This window comes from Lipotes vexillifer, unplaced genomic scaffold (genome assembly GCF_000442215.2).
Source record: "Lipotes vexillifer unplaced genomic scaffold, Lipotes_vexillifer_v1.1 scaffold42, whole genome shotgun sequence".
Lineage (NCBI taxonomy): Eukaryota > Metazoa > Chordata > Mammalia > Artiodactyla > Lipotidae > Lipotes > Lipotes vexillifer.
Window position 1 is genome coordinate 1,923,167 of NW_006783436.1, and position 13,843 is coordinate 1,937,009.

The 13,843-nt window shown below is 39.3% G+C and overlaps 1 protein-coding gene across 2 annotated transcripts in view; it reads left to right on the top strand.

Moving 5' to 3' along the window:
- The window catches only part of USP46 (ubiquitin specific peptidase 46), a 59,751-nt gene that overhangs the window by 31,413 nt on the left and 14,495 nt on the right, over positions 1 to 13,843 (top strand). For both annotated transcript variants that reach the window (XM_007456089.1, XM_007456088.1), the window contains exon 5: positions 13,472 to 13,548. In XM_007456089.1, coding sequence (XP_007456151.1) covers positions 13,472 to 13,548 — 77 coding nt within the window. The remainder of the gene's footprint in view (positions 1 to 13,471; positions 13,549 to 13,843) is intronic.

Here is a 13,843-nt window from a genome sequence, read left to right on the forward strand (position 1 = left end):
TCAGGATGTTGCCTTGGCTTTCCGTATTTGATTTAACTCTCTGAGTGGCCTCTTAATGTGGTAGTTAAAAGCCCAGCTTTAACTAAAAAAAAAAAAAACTTTTTAAAGGCTTTAGGGCCAGGCTGCTGAGTTTGTATGCTGGCTCTGCCAGTCAGCAGCTGTGGGACCTTGTGCAAATTATTCACCCTCTCTGACCTCACCTCATCTGTAAATTGGGGATGATGAGAGTGCCTATCTCATAGGGTTGCTAGGAGGATTAAATGAGTTAGCTTTTGGAAAGCACTTAGAACCATGCTTGGCACATACCAACTGTGCAATAAAAGCCAACTATTACTATTTATGATGACTACTAATAACATAGAAAGTATGGGTTCATCTGAGGTCTCAGAGTTTCTTAATAACGTCATATGAAAAATTCTGTAGGATTGTGCATCTTTCTGGGGAGAGAGACAGTAGTTTCATCAGATTCTGCCAAGCGACTGGCACCCAGAAATGGTTAAGAAATGTGGATTTAAGTGGGAGGCTCTTTGTTTTTTGGCAGTCTTCTATCCTTCTAAACAATTTTTGAAGCATTTGGAGCATTTGAAGCATTCTGGTTTGTTCATTGTAGAAACAATTAGAAAACATAGCTAAGCAAAAAGAGACTAAAAGTTACCAGTAATCTCCCCACCCAGAGATGATAAATTTGTAACACTTTCTAAAAATTGTGATCACGTTAGCCTAGAGATAACCATTTAAACATTTTGAAATATATCCTGCCAAAACATTTTCTACACATACTTATCTATCTAGAGATCTCTCCTCCTTCCCTTTCTCCTTCTGTTCCAGTAAAATTCAAATGCATACAGAAATAGAACAGTATAATACATCCCATATGGGTATTACTGAGGATCAATGATTGTTAACACACTGGCCCATCTCAGTCATCTTTCCTTTCACACACCCTCCCACTTCACAGAACTGGTCTATTTTTAAGCAAGTCCCAGGTAACATCATTCCATTTGTAATTTCTTCATTACTTTGTTATATATCTCCAAAAGGTAAGAAATCTTTTTTAAAAAAACAGTGGTACAATGCCATTATCACACCTAAAAAGAATGCCTTTAAATCATTGTTCACTCAGTGTTCGTTTCTCTGATTATGTCACCTTTTTTTTTTTAAGCAGCTGGTTAATTCAAATCAGTATCCAAACGTGGTCCACACATTGCATTTGGTCAGTATGTGTCTTAATCTATGAGTTACCACCCCTCCTTTTTTTCCCTTGTAGTTTAGTTGTTGAAGAAATCAGGTTGTTTGTCTGAAAGAATTTCCCACATTCTGGAAACATCCTGTGGTGTTTAACTTGTATTGTGAAATGGCAGTACGTTTCTACCATCCTATTCTTTGTTTCTATTCAACCCACCTATTTTATATTCTTTTTTTTTTTCCTCTTGCCTTTGTATCAATGAAACGTCTGTCTTCCTTCCTGTTTGTTGTTGTTGTTGTTGTTGTTGTTGTTAGTTTTACATTCTTTTAGAGGTTACTCTAGAGACTACAATACACATCCTTAACTTGGTTTGTTTTTTTTCCCACTATCCCAGCAATGCTAGAACCTTTGGAACCCTTCATCTTCTTTTCCTTCTTTTGCATTATAGTTTTGTGATGAACTCCTGAGTTTTAACATTTTATGTGTTTTAATCCATTACAGTTTTTTTATTCTTTTTGATACTAAATTTATTTTTAGAGTAAATTCATGTCCTTTTTAAACATCAAAATTAGGGCTATATTGTACATAGTATAATCTGCAGACTTGCAGTCTTTTTGCTGTCTTCCCTTCTTTTAATAAAGGAGTATCCCTTGGTACCATGCTCACCTTACCTCTTGTATCTATTCTGTCACCAGTTCCTGTCTTGTTGTGTCTCTTTAGTCCTCTTCATCCCTCCTGCTCCCACCCTGGCTCAGGCCACCCATCGCCGCTTTCTCCTGTTAATGTCTCATGCCAAGTTACTTTTTTAGAGCAGCCGGAAGAACCTAGAAGGGTAGAGGAACCCATCAGCTCTTGACTGGCAGTCTCAACTAAGCTACAGCAGTAACTTCCTACTGGGTTTTCTTGCTTTTCTCTTGCCCTTTTCCTTGTTACTCTCCTGCCCAAAGTAGAGTAGTGGCCTCCAGTTTCTTTATCTTCTTTGAGAGAGTATGGGTACGTTTTGATTTATCTGTTCTTTGAATGTTTGCTAGAACTCGAAACTTACCTGTGCATCCCTAAAATAAATAGCCGTTTGGATTTTTTTTGCACTTTAGATGAATGGAATCATGCAGTGTGTATTCTTTAGTGTCCTGTTTTTGTTTTTGTTTTTGTTTTTTTTCCTCACTATCCCATGTGAGATTTATTTGTGCTGTTGCATGAGGCTTAAGTTCATTCATTTTCATTGTCATATAGTATTCCATTGCCTGAATATACCACAATTCATGAATCAGTTTTACTGTTGGTGGATATTTGGTTGTATCCAACTTGGGGCAACTATGAACAATGCTGCTGTGAACATTCTAATACATATATAATCTAGTGTACATAAATCTAGTTTCTCTAGGATATATACACAGAAGTAGATTTGTTAGGTCATAAGATGGGCTTACCATTAAACTCATTAGAAAATATCAAATTCCCCCAAGTGGTTGTACCATTTTATACACCCGGTGCACGAGCGTTCTTATTCTCCACATTCTTGTCTATACCCACTATTCTCAGATGTCTCTTCACTTTGGTAGTATAGTGGCTGTTGTATAAACAAGTATTCTTTTATTCAATAAATACTTTTTTTTTCTTCCCACATCTGCTAAGTAAAGGTATAGACACCGAGGATGCAGTGAGAGCCTGGCCTTTCTGAAACTTTGAGCATGGAAGACAGACATTAATAACAAAGTGGATAATTCATTTTGTGGTTACAATTGCAAAGTTCCGTGAAGGAGTACAGAGTATTCTCTGAGCTTAGATACAGGAACCAGACCAATGGGGCATCACATCTCTACATTTACCGGGGAAACCTGCCCCAGACTGTACAGCTGGTCTAATTCTTTTGGTTATCTTTGAAATTAACAGTTACTACATCCGTCTTGTGATTCTCTGTGTGGATTTTCAGAAAGGCTTAGTCACATTTGTAGTTTCTTTTTTTGTCAGAGAACAGGTCAGTTGATCCCAACAAATGCAAATATTGCACCCGCAGATAATTGTATTGCAGAAGCTGTTATAGAGCCTGTTTTCTCGTGGAGGGTTACCACGGATCAGAAGCCTGTGCCCAAAGATTCCTCCAAAACTTTTGGATCACACCACAGAGTTTGTTTTAGCGGGATTCCAACCATTTATACTTCGTTTGTGGAAGAGAATGAGAGTGTGTGGGTGTGTCTTTGTGGAGGATGGTGCACTCTGAAAAACCTACATTTATTATCCCCTGAAATGATTACATTTGAGGCAGGAGTGCTTTCCACCTTCCCCGCTCTGGAGTTACTTGGATAATCACCTCCATTTTCTTAGATCCTTTAACTGGACGGGATCCTATGAGTCACCTAATCCTTCCTCTCCCAGTGCCCGAGTCCCTTCTGTGACGTCCTAGCCAGTTGGTCACCAGCATCTGCTGGATCCTGTCCAGAGATAGGGAACTCAATCTTCCCAGGCGATGCCTTCCATTTTTAGAAAGCTCTAATTGTTAGAAAGCCCTCTACTTTCTAAGAAAATGCGTAGTCTGCGGGCTTTTTAGTTGTTGTTACTGTAGAATGTTGAGAACTTAGTGTAAAAGAGGACCTAAGTTAAAGTTTTCCTTCACAGGATGAGAAATATGGGGCCCCGTTTAAGTAACGTCCTCTGCCCAGGGCAAGCAGCCTTTACAGAGCGCTTCCAGCAGAATTGCCAAGACCATTAGTGAACACTCACAGTGGGATTGAACTGCACCAGATCTGGAGCAGCAAATTAGCCCCTGGGGGAGCCTCACTGTAGGGGCGGCCTCAGCTGGTAGTTCCTCCAATTGTGCAAAACCCTTTGTGCCAGTCTTCATGCTTTCAGACGATAATTTTTTTCTTTTTCTGGGTCTCACCCTTTGTAAATGTTGCCTGTGATTGCAGTGCAGATGTCAACTGAGGGGTTTATGGAGACAAACGGTTTCATTCTGCAGTAGACTTGGAGAGACGGTTTTAAGGGGGTCATTCAGTGCTGACTGTCCCAGATAACCGTAACCAAGGCACTCCAGAACGGAGGCGTGGGGATTTTCCAGTCTAGCCTCAGTGTTCCCTTGGTTGGAGCTTAATTTTGTTGTTGTTGTTAATTCCTGTCCCCCGCCCCCCACTTTCTCTTTCAACTGAGTTTTTGCTTTGTAGATCTGTGGTTCTCAGTGCTTCTCAGTGGCTTTAAGACTGAGAAGCCAAAAGGTTGTCTAAAGAGCTGCTTTATTAAGTACCAATTGTATGCCCCTTCTTGTTTTGTTTGCAGAGGTTAAAATTGACTCAGTAGAGCTTCTGAGCCCTTCACAGAAGAGAAGTGGGGATGGGTGCTGTGGTCAGGTGGAGTCACTCGCTGAGAGGTGGTTCTGAGTCCCCGGGACTCAGGTGGGCTGTGGTTGCCACTCTTTCTGAGCCCAACAATTTGGCACCGACTCTGAGCCAGCACGTTTTCAGTCCCTGGCTGAACAGCGTGGAGCTGCCACCTGGTCACCTTTTCTGCTAAGCCCAGCAAAGGCGGCTGGGGATTTAGAAGCACATTTGAATAGGATTTTAATTACTCAGGAACTTAGCAAAGCTCATGATTTTTTTTTTAAAATTACTCAGGAACTTAGCAAAGCCCTGTATATTAATTTGTTCTATTAATTGATTTGTAATGAATTAAAAACAAGAGCAAGTAGGGTCTCTTCCACCCTTTTAAAACTAGTTTTGGGGGAACTCCATGCCCAAAATCGGGGGAGAAGAAAGAAGAATAAGATGTAGCCTGTACCTGCTGAGAATATCAGAGTCTTAGTGATACATATGTTTCCTTGGAGACAAGCTGTGTTTTCACTTAGACCAGAATGAGATCCTTGTGTGTGGGAAGAAAATGGTTTTATTTTCTGGCAGCTTTCTGGGAAGAGATAAAAGGAAAAAAAAAAAAAAATTGCTTGATCACTCATTGCTTTTGACTATGTCAGTCTGAGACAGGGGGAGAGGGAAAAGTCCAAATGGAAGGGTTTAGTGCCATGTTTTGATGTCACCGGTGGGGCCATCCACCTGAGCAGTGCTTTCTCACTCTTAATTCTGGAAGCAGTTTGCACTGGGAATTGAGAAAGTTACAGTAACTTTCTCCAGTTCTTTAATTAGATTTGTACCTTTCTTCCCTGTCCCTGAAACAAGTACAGGGAAAGATTTGCATCTAAAGGGAGACAGTGTTTCTTTGTTTTTATCCCCCTTCAAGTACAGGACCTTTAGTGGAACTGTCTAAATTATGTATGACTTCAGTTGGCTATAATCGTTTTATTATCTCTCAGAGAAAGGCCATTTAGGTTTAAAAAAAGTTTTACTAATTAAAAAATATAATACCTGTGAATTATTTTTTAAAAAATAGGCACAGGAATGTATAAAAAGAAAATCATTCATAATTCTTCCACCCAGATGCCATTATTGGCGTTTAGATCTCTTTTCATTTGTTTAGTCTTTTGTTCAGTTATATATTCATTTATTTAGTAAATATTTATTGTATACCTATTAAATACTGGAAATTGTTTTATGTACTAGAGATATAGCAGTTAAAACAAACAGAAAAGATAGTCCCTGCTCTTTTATTTACTAATATACACATTTAAAGCTATACATTTTCCTTTTAGCACTGTTTTAGCTGCATCTCTCAAATTTTGATATGTTTTCTTTGTCATTAGTTCAAATTATTTTCTAATTTCTCTTGTGACTTTTTTTCTTTGACCCATGTATTACTTAGAAGTGTGTTGTTTAATTTTCAAATATTTAGTCTTTTCCTAGGTATCTTAATATTTTCCAATTTCATTCTGTTTTGGTTAGGGAATATATTCTGTATGATTTCAGTCCTTTACAGTTTATCGTGACATGTTCTGTATCCTAACACACGGTCTATTTTGGTAAATGTACTTGAAAACAGGGTCTCTCAACCTTAGAACTATTAAGCTTTCGGATCAGATCATTCTTTTTTGTGGGGTGCTCCCCTGTGCATGTTTAGCAACATCTCTGGCTTCTACCTACTAGATTCCAGTAACATCCTCCAAAATGTGACAACAAAAATGTCTCTAGACATTGCCAAATATCCCCTGAAAGGCAGTTTCCCTTGTTAAGAACCACCGAGTTGAAAATAATTTATATTTTGTAGTTGTTGGGTATAGTATTCTATAGTTATCAGTAGGTCATGATGGTTGGTAGAGTTATGCAGATTGTGTTTTTCTTGATTTTTTTCCCCCATAGTTTTATATTATTTGCTGAAAAGGAGTGTTAAAATTTCTAACTATAATTGTGGGATTTGTCTTATTTCTCCCTCTAATTCTGTCACTTTTTGCTTCATGAATTTTTTTTACTTTTTAAAAACAACTTTGTTGAGGTGCAATTTAATTACCATGAAATTCATCCATTCAGTGATTTTTTTTTGGTGGGGGGGGGTGATTTGCTAAGTTGTGTAACTATGACCAAAATCCAGGTTTTTTTCGGGGGTGGGATTCTTACAGACATTTATTGCTTTTTTTTTTTTTAACATCTTTATTGGAGTATAATTGCTTTACAATGTGGTGTTAGTTTCTGCTGTATAATAAAGTGAATCAGCTATATGTGTACGTATATCCCCATATCCCCTCTCTCTTGCACCTCCCTCCCACCCTCCCTGTCCCACCCTTCTAGATGGTAACAAAGAACCAAGCTGATCTCCCTGTGCTGTGTGGCTGCTTCCCACTAGCTATCTGTTTTACATTTGGTAGTGTATATACGTTAATGCTACTCTCTCACTTCGTCCCAGCTTACCCTTCCCCCTCCCTGTGTCCTCAAGTACATTCTCTATGTCTGTGTCTTTATTCCTGTCCTCCCCTAGGTTCATCGGAACCACTTTTTATTTTTAGATTCCATATATATGTGTTAGCATAGGGTATTTGTTTCTCTTTCTGACTTCCTTCACTCTTCCTTCAGTCTGTATGACAGACTCTAGGTCCATCCACCTCACTACAAATAACTTCATTTCATTTTATGGCTGAGTAATATTCCATTGTATAAATGTGCCACATCTTCTTTATCCATTCATCTGTCGATGGACACTTAGGTTGCTTCCATGTCCTGGCTATTGTAAATAGAGCTGCAGTGAACATTGTGGTACATGACTCCTTTTGAATTATGGTTTTCTCAGGGTACATGCCCAGTAGTGGGATTGCTGGGTCATATGCTAGTTCTATTTTTAGTTTTTTAAGGAACCTCCATACTGTTCTCCATAGTGGCTGGATCAATTTACATGCCCACTAACAGTGCAAGAGGGTTCCTTTTTCTCCACACCCTCTCCAGCACTTATTGTTTGTAGATTTTTTGATGATGGCCATTCTGACTGGTGTGAGGTGATTCCTCATTGTAGTTTTGATTTGCATTTCTCTAATGATTAGTGATGTTGAGCATCCTTTCATGTGTTTGTTGGCAATCTGTGTATCTTCTTTGGAAAAGTGTCTGTTTAGGTCTTCTGCCCATTTTTCAATTGGGTTGTTTGGGTTTTTTTTGATATTGAGCTGCATGAGCTGCTTGTATATTTTGGAGATTAATCCTTTGTCAGTTGCTTTGTTTGCAAATATTTTCTCCCATTCTGAGGGTTGTCTTTTCGTCTTGTTTATGGTCTCCTTTGCTGTGCAAAAGCTTTTAAGTTTCATTAGGTCCCATTTGTTTATTTTTGTTTTTATTTCCATTTCTCTAGGAGGTGGGTCAGAAAGGATCTTGCTGTGATTTATGTCAAAGAGTGTTCTTCCTATGTTTTCCTCTTAAGAGTTTTATAGTGTCTGGCCTTACATTTAGGTCTTTAATCCATTTTGAGTTTATTTTTGTGTATGATGTTAGGGAGTGTTCTAATTTCATTCTTTCACATGTAGCTGTCGAGTTTTCCCAGCACCACTTATTGAAGAGGCTGTCTTTTCTCCATTGTATATTCTTGCCTCCTTTGTCAAAGATAAGCTGACCGTATATGCGTGGGTTTATCTCTGGCCTTTCTAGCCTGTTCCATTGATTTGTATTTCTGTTTTTGTGCCCATAATCCAGTTTTAAAACATTTCCATCACACCAATAAGATCCTTTGTATTGGGCAGTTAATCTCTGTTGCAAGCCTTAGGCCACCGCTAAGCTACTTTCTGTCTTTAGATATTTGGCTTTTTTGGACATTTCATATATATGGAATCATACAAGATCTGGTCTTTTGTGTCTGACTTCTTTCACTTACATAACATTTTTGAGATTCATTTGTGTTGTAGCATGTGGTTCATTCCATTTTGTTGGTGAATACTGCTCCAGCTTCATATATTTTTGAGGCTCTGTTATGAAGGACTTCCATATTTTTGATTATGTTTTTCTAGTAAATTGACCCAAGTATTGAGAAATACCATTTTTTACCGGATCGGTTCTTTGTGGCTGCCTGGAGGGGTGGGATAGGGAGGGTGGGAGGGAGGGAGACAAAGAGGGAAGAGATATGGGAACATATGTATATGTATAACTGATTCACTCTGTTATAAAGCAGAAACTAACACACCATTGTAAAGCAATTATACCTCAATAAAGATGTTAAAAAAAAAAAAGAAATACCATTTTTATTTCTCATAATTTTGTCTAAAATCTGTTTTCTTATATTAAATAACCCACTATATATGTATATTAACTCTATATAGTATATTTTTTTCCATCCATTTTTTTTCATCTTATCTGTTTCTTTATATTTAAAGTATAGCTCTTGTGGGCAGTATGTAGCTGGTCTTGCTTTTTTAAAAAATTCAACTCAATTTCTGACTTTTACTTGAAAAGTTTATTACATTAGTGTTTAATATAATTATTGATATGGTTGGGTTTGAGGCTCCCATTTTATTATTTGTTTTCTATTTATTCCCCCTGGAGCTTTTTGTTTCTCTCTTCCTCCTTCTCTGCTTTTTAAATGTTTTTCCCTTTTTGGATTATTTGTGTGTGTGTATATTACATTTAACAATTCCATTTTAATTTTCCTCTTAGTATATCTTTGTACGTTGTTTTTTAGTGGTTGCTCTGGAGAGTACAGTATATTCTTCACTCTTCACAGTCCCCATACAATTAATAATGTTCCATTTCCCATAAAACATAGTTAACTTATAACTGTGTAGGTGCATATTCCTTCCACCCCTGACCTGCCTTGTCCTTTATGCTATAGTTGCTACATGTATTACATTTACATATATTATAACCCCCACAGGACAATGTCATAATTCCCATTTTTGATGCTCTTCACTTTTTCTTGAGGATCTGTATTTCCATCTGCTAGCTTTTCCCTTTGGTTTAAAGAATTTCCTGTAACCTTTCTTGTAGTGCAAGTCTATTAATAATGAATTCTGTTCACTTTTATCTTCACTCTTGAAGGATATATTAATGGGATACAGGAATTCTGTTCTGATAGCTTTTTCTTTTAGCATACTAAAGATGTTCAGTGTCTTCTGGCCTCTGTAATTTTTGATGAGAGACCAGCTTCTAACAGAATCATTCTCTTGTAATGTGCCATTTAAAAAAAAAAAAAGTTTATTTATTTATTTTTTAGCCATGCCATGCAGCTTGTGGGATCTCAGTTCTCCGACCAGGGATTGAACCCAGGCCACAGCAGTGAAAGCCTGGAATTCCAAACACTAGGGCACCAGCGAGCTCGCTGTAATGTGTCATTTTTCTCTAGATGTTTTTAAGATTTGCTTTTTTACCTCTGGCTTTCAACAGTTTGACCTTGGCTGGCCTTCTCTGTATTTATCCTGCTTGGTGTTTGTTGAGTATCTTCAATTTATAAATGTATGTTTTTCACCAAATTTAGGGAATATTCAGCCATTATTTTTCAAATCGTTTTTCTGCCTTATTCTCTCTCCTCTCCGTCTGGGACTCCAATTATGTGTATGATATCTAACAGGTTTATTGAGTATCTGTTAATTTTTATTTCAATCTTTCTTTTTTTTCCTTTATTCTTCTTGGATCATTTCCATTGTTCTGTCTTCAAGTCCCCTGGTGTCTCCTCTGTCATCTCCAGTTCTCTGTTAAGTCCATCCAGTGTATTAATTTTTTAGTTCTGGAATTTCCATTTGAGTCTTTTTTTTGTTTGTTTCTATTTCTCTGCTGAGATGTCTTATTTTTTGTTCACTGTGAATATATTTCACTTTATTGAAGATATTTATAAAAACTTATTTAAAATCATTGTTTGTTACTTCCAACATCTGGGTCATCCCAGGATTGGTCTCAGTTGCCTCCTTTTATTTTAAGAATATCTTCCATTTTCCTGGTTCTTCACATATTGTGAGTTTGGGTCATATCTAGGACATTGAGAATGTTCAGTTTGAGAGACTCTGGGTTCTGCTGTTTTTCTTCAATTAGTTTTGAGTTTCTTTAGTTTTAGCAGGTAGTTATCTTGGTTGAACTCATACTACAAACTGGTTCCTAGGCAGCAGTTTGACTCTTGGGTCATCCCTTTTGTCACCAGCCAAGTTGCTGTGAGTGTACTCTGTGCATGTGTGTGGCTCAGGGGTCAGCCAGAGATGTGGGTAGACAGAGTTGGGGATACTTTCTGAGATTCCTTCCCTTCTTCTCAGTGGACATGGTTTCCCAGATTGGTTTTTCTGGCTTCTCGACCAGAAAGACCGCATTTTCCCCCATGGATCCCGCTAAAGGCTGTGAAACCATGAACTCATTATCTGCAGCTCTTTTCCTCCACATGTGGACTCCCCATCTGCCTCCATTGCCTTCGGTCAGTTGCTGTTAGTTTATAGTTATTTGAGTTTATACTTTTCTGGAGGAGTGTTGGAAGGGCAGGATCTTAGTCATTACAGAAGCCAGTCTTTTGAACTTTCACTTTAGTAAGGGGGAAATAGACAATAAATGAATAAAAATAAAATATACATACATACCTTGGAGATACTGTGGGTTTGGTTCCAGATAACTGCAATAAAGTGAATATCTCAGTGAAGCGAGTCACACGCATTTTTTGGTTTCCCAATACATATAAAAGTTATTTTTACACTATATTGTAGTCTATTAAGTGTGCAATAGTATTATGTCTAAAAAATGTACATACCTTAATTGGAAAATACTTAATGCTAAAAAATGATAACCATCATTGAAACCTTCAGTGAGTCATAGTAGTAACACCAAAGATCACTGATTACAGAGCACCGTAAAGCATAAAAATAATGAAGAAGGTTTTAAATATTGTGAAAATTACCAAAATGTGACACAGAAACACGAAGTGAGCAAATGCTGTTGCCAGTAGACTTGCTCGACACAGGGTTGCCACACAACTCCAGATTGAAAGAAACACACTATCTGCCAAGTTCAGTAAAAGGAGGAAGGCCTGTCATGTTAGTTGTAGTTGTATTGGTTAAATTTGTTGCTTTGTTACAAACTTCCCTAAAACTCTGAGACTTAAATCCACTCTGATTTTTTTACTGTAGTTCATGCAACCATGGGTTGGTGGGGGGGTCGCCCGATCCAACTGGCCTCAGCTGAGCCCGTACGCCTGCATTTCAGCTGTCTCACGTATGTGTCTGAGGCCGGTGGGGATGGTGCTCCTGTCTGGGCTTGGCTGGGGCACCTTATAGTGAGAACAGCTCTCCTCTGTGGGTCTCTCATCTTTTTCTGGGAAGCAGTGGGCTGGCCTGGGTTACCCTTCTCATGGTGACGGTGGAAGTGCAGGAGAGCAGTCTCATGTTTCATTTAATGTTTCATTTAATATAATACTCACAGTGTAGTAACCCATTCCCAACTTTTTGACCATTTTAGGCCATTTTAAATGTTTTTTCCATCCTTGATTTGTTGAGTGCTTACTTCTTAAAGCACTTTACATGTATTATCTTATTTCATCCTTACAACAACCTTATGAAATAGATAACTCTTACTGCCCCCACTTTACAGATGAGGAAGCTGAGGTACAGAGAGGCTAAGTACCTTGCCTAGTGTCATCCACTTTATAAGTGGCAGAGACAGGATATGGAGTTGGGCAGTCTGCCAATACCCATTCTTGGGTACACTAATAAAAGTATAAAGGATTGTGTCCACATCTCTGACTATTGGAGTGTTGGGTCATAGGATAGTTGTCTCACTTACAGGAGTATGATTTTTGTTTTGCTGCCAATTGACTGGGCACCTCAAAGTTCCTGCTGGGCTAGTTTGTCCCTCCCACTCCAAGACAGTGAAATGCCAGGCTAGCTGGTGAGCTGCTGGAAGGCAGGCACCACTCGGTGAGCTTTGATAAGTACAGACCCAGAATTGGTGTTGGTGTCAGCTGTGCAGGCCAAGAAACAGCCAGGGCGGGTGATGGGTGTGGCTGAGAGCAGTCCAGTCTGCTGGGCCCGTGTGAGCCCAGGCTCCCGGCCAGCTCCAGGTCTGGCTGGTACCACAGACAGCATGGGCGTGTTCTACAAAGGACAACACTTCCTGGGCCAGAGGACAGCCGTGTGTGTGTGTGTGTGTGTGTGTGTGTGTGTGTGTGTGTGTGTGTGAGAGAGAGAGAGAGAGAGAGAGAGAGAGAGAGAGAGAGCGAGAGAGAGAGCGAGAGAGAGAGCCTCCAGCCCATAGCACATTCAGCCTCCAGGCCCCCCACACAGTTTGAATGACTAGGCAAAGGAGGAAGGGAGTGATTTCTGGGGACTGGCAAGAAGTGCAGACAGCTGAATGGAGGGTGATCATCTGAGCAGTAGGTTTTGTTTTGTTTTGTTTTGTTTTGCGGTACGCGGGCCTCTCACTGTTGTGGCCTCTCTCGCTGCGGAGCACAGGCTCCAGACGCGCAGACTCAGCGGCCGTGTCTCACGGGCCCAGCCGCTCCGCGGCATGTGGGATCTGCCCGGACCGGGGCGCGAACCCATGTCCCCTGCACCGGCAGGCGGACTCTCAACCACTGCGCCACCAGGGAAGCCCTGAGCAGTAAGTTTTTTAAGGCTCTTGTCCTTTTTCCATTTCCATTGTTATCATTCTGCCAGGCTGAGCTATATGGATACCCGTTTGATATTTCCTGCTTTGAAACAGTGGGGGCAATGAATGGACAGGAAGAGAAATCTGGTTGAGTTTTAATTATGAAAAGCCTGAATCAAAGCTGGACACAGATGAGGTTAAATGGAGAATTTAGAATTTTCTTTTGTTCTGGATTGTTTTCAAGGTAACTGGTAGCTAGAGAGTATACAAAGCCATACCTGACTTTTACTGCAGTTATGGTTTTTGGTTACCTGTAGGTGTTCAAAGTTTTATCTACTTGTCTATTATGTATTTTGTGCCTAATACTTTTTTTCTTTTTTTGCTCCAGGTTAGTAGCAAAGATGAAGACTTTCTTGACCTTTCTGTTGATGTGGAGCAGAATACATCAATTACCCACTGTCTAAGGTAACCTCATGAATTCTGACAGTGGTCTGAGCTTTTGGTCAGGCTAGTAAGTACATGGGGGGAAAAATCTTGTGTTTCTTCAGGACATAATCTTCCTTTCTGTTAAACGAATCTAATCCTATTATTTTCTACTTCTTCTTTCCTAAGAGATTTAAAAATAAGTGTATGTGGTCTGGAGAGGAGTCCTGCTGAGGCGAGAGAGGATCGAGTGCAAGTCATTAGTCATTACGTTTAAAAATAAGGTTTTGATCTTTAATGCAGATGTGTGCTCTGGGCTCTCATCGGCCTCTTTCCC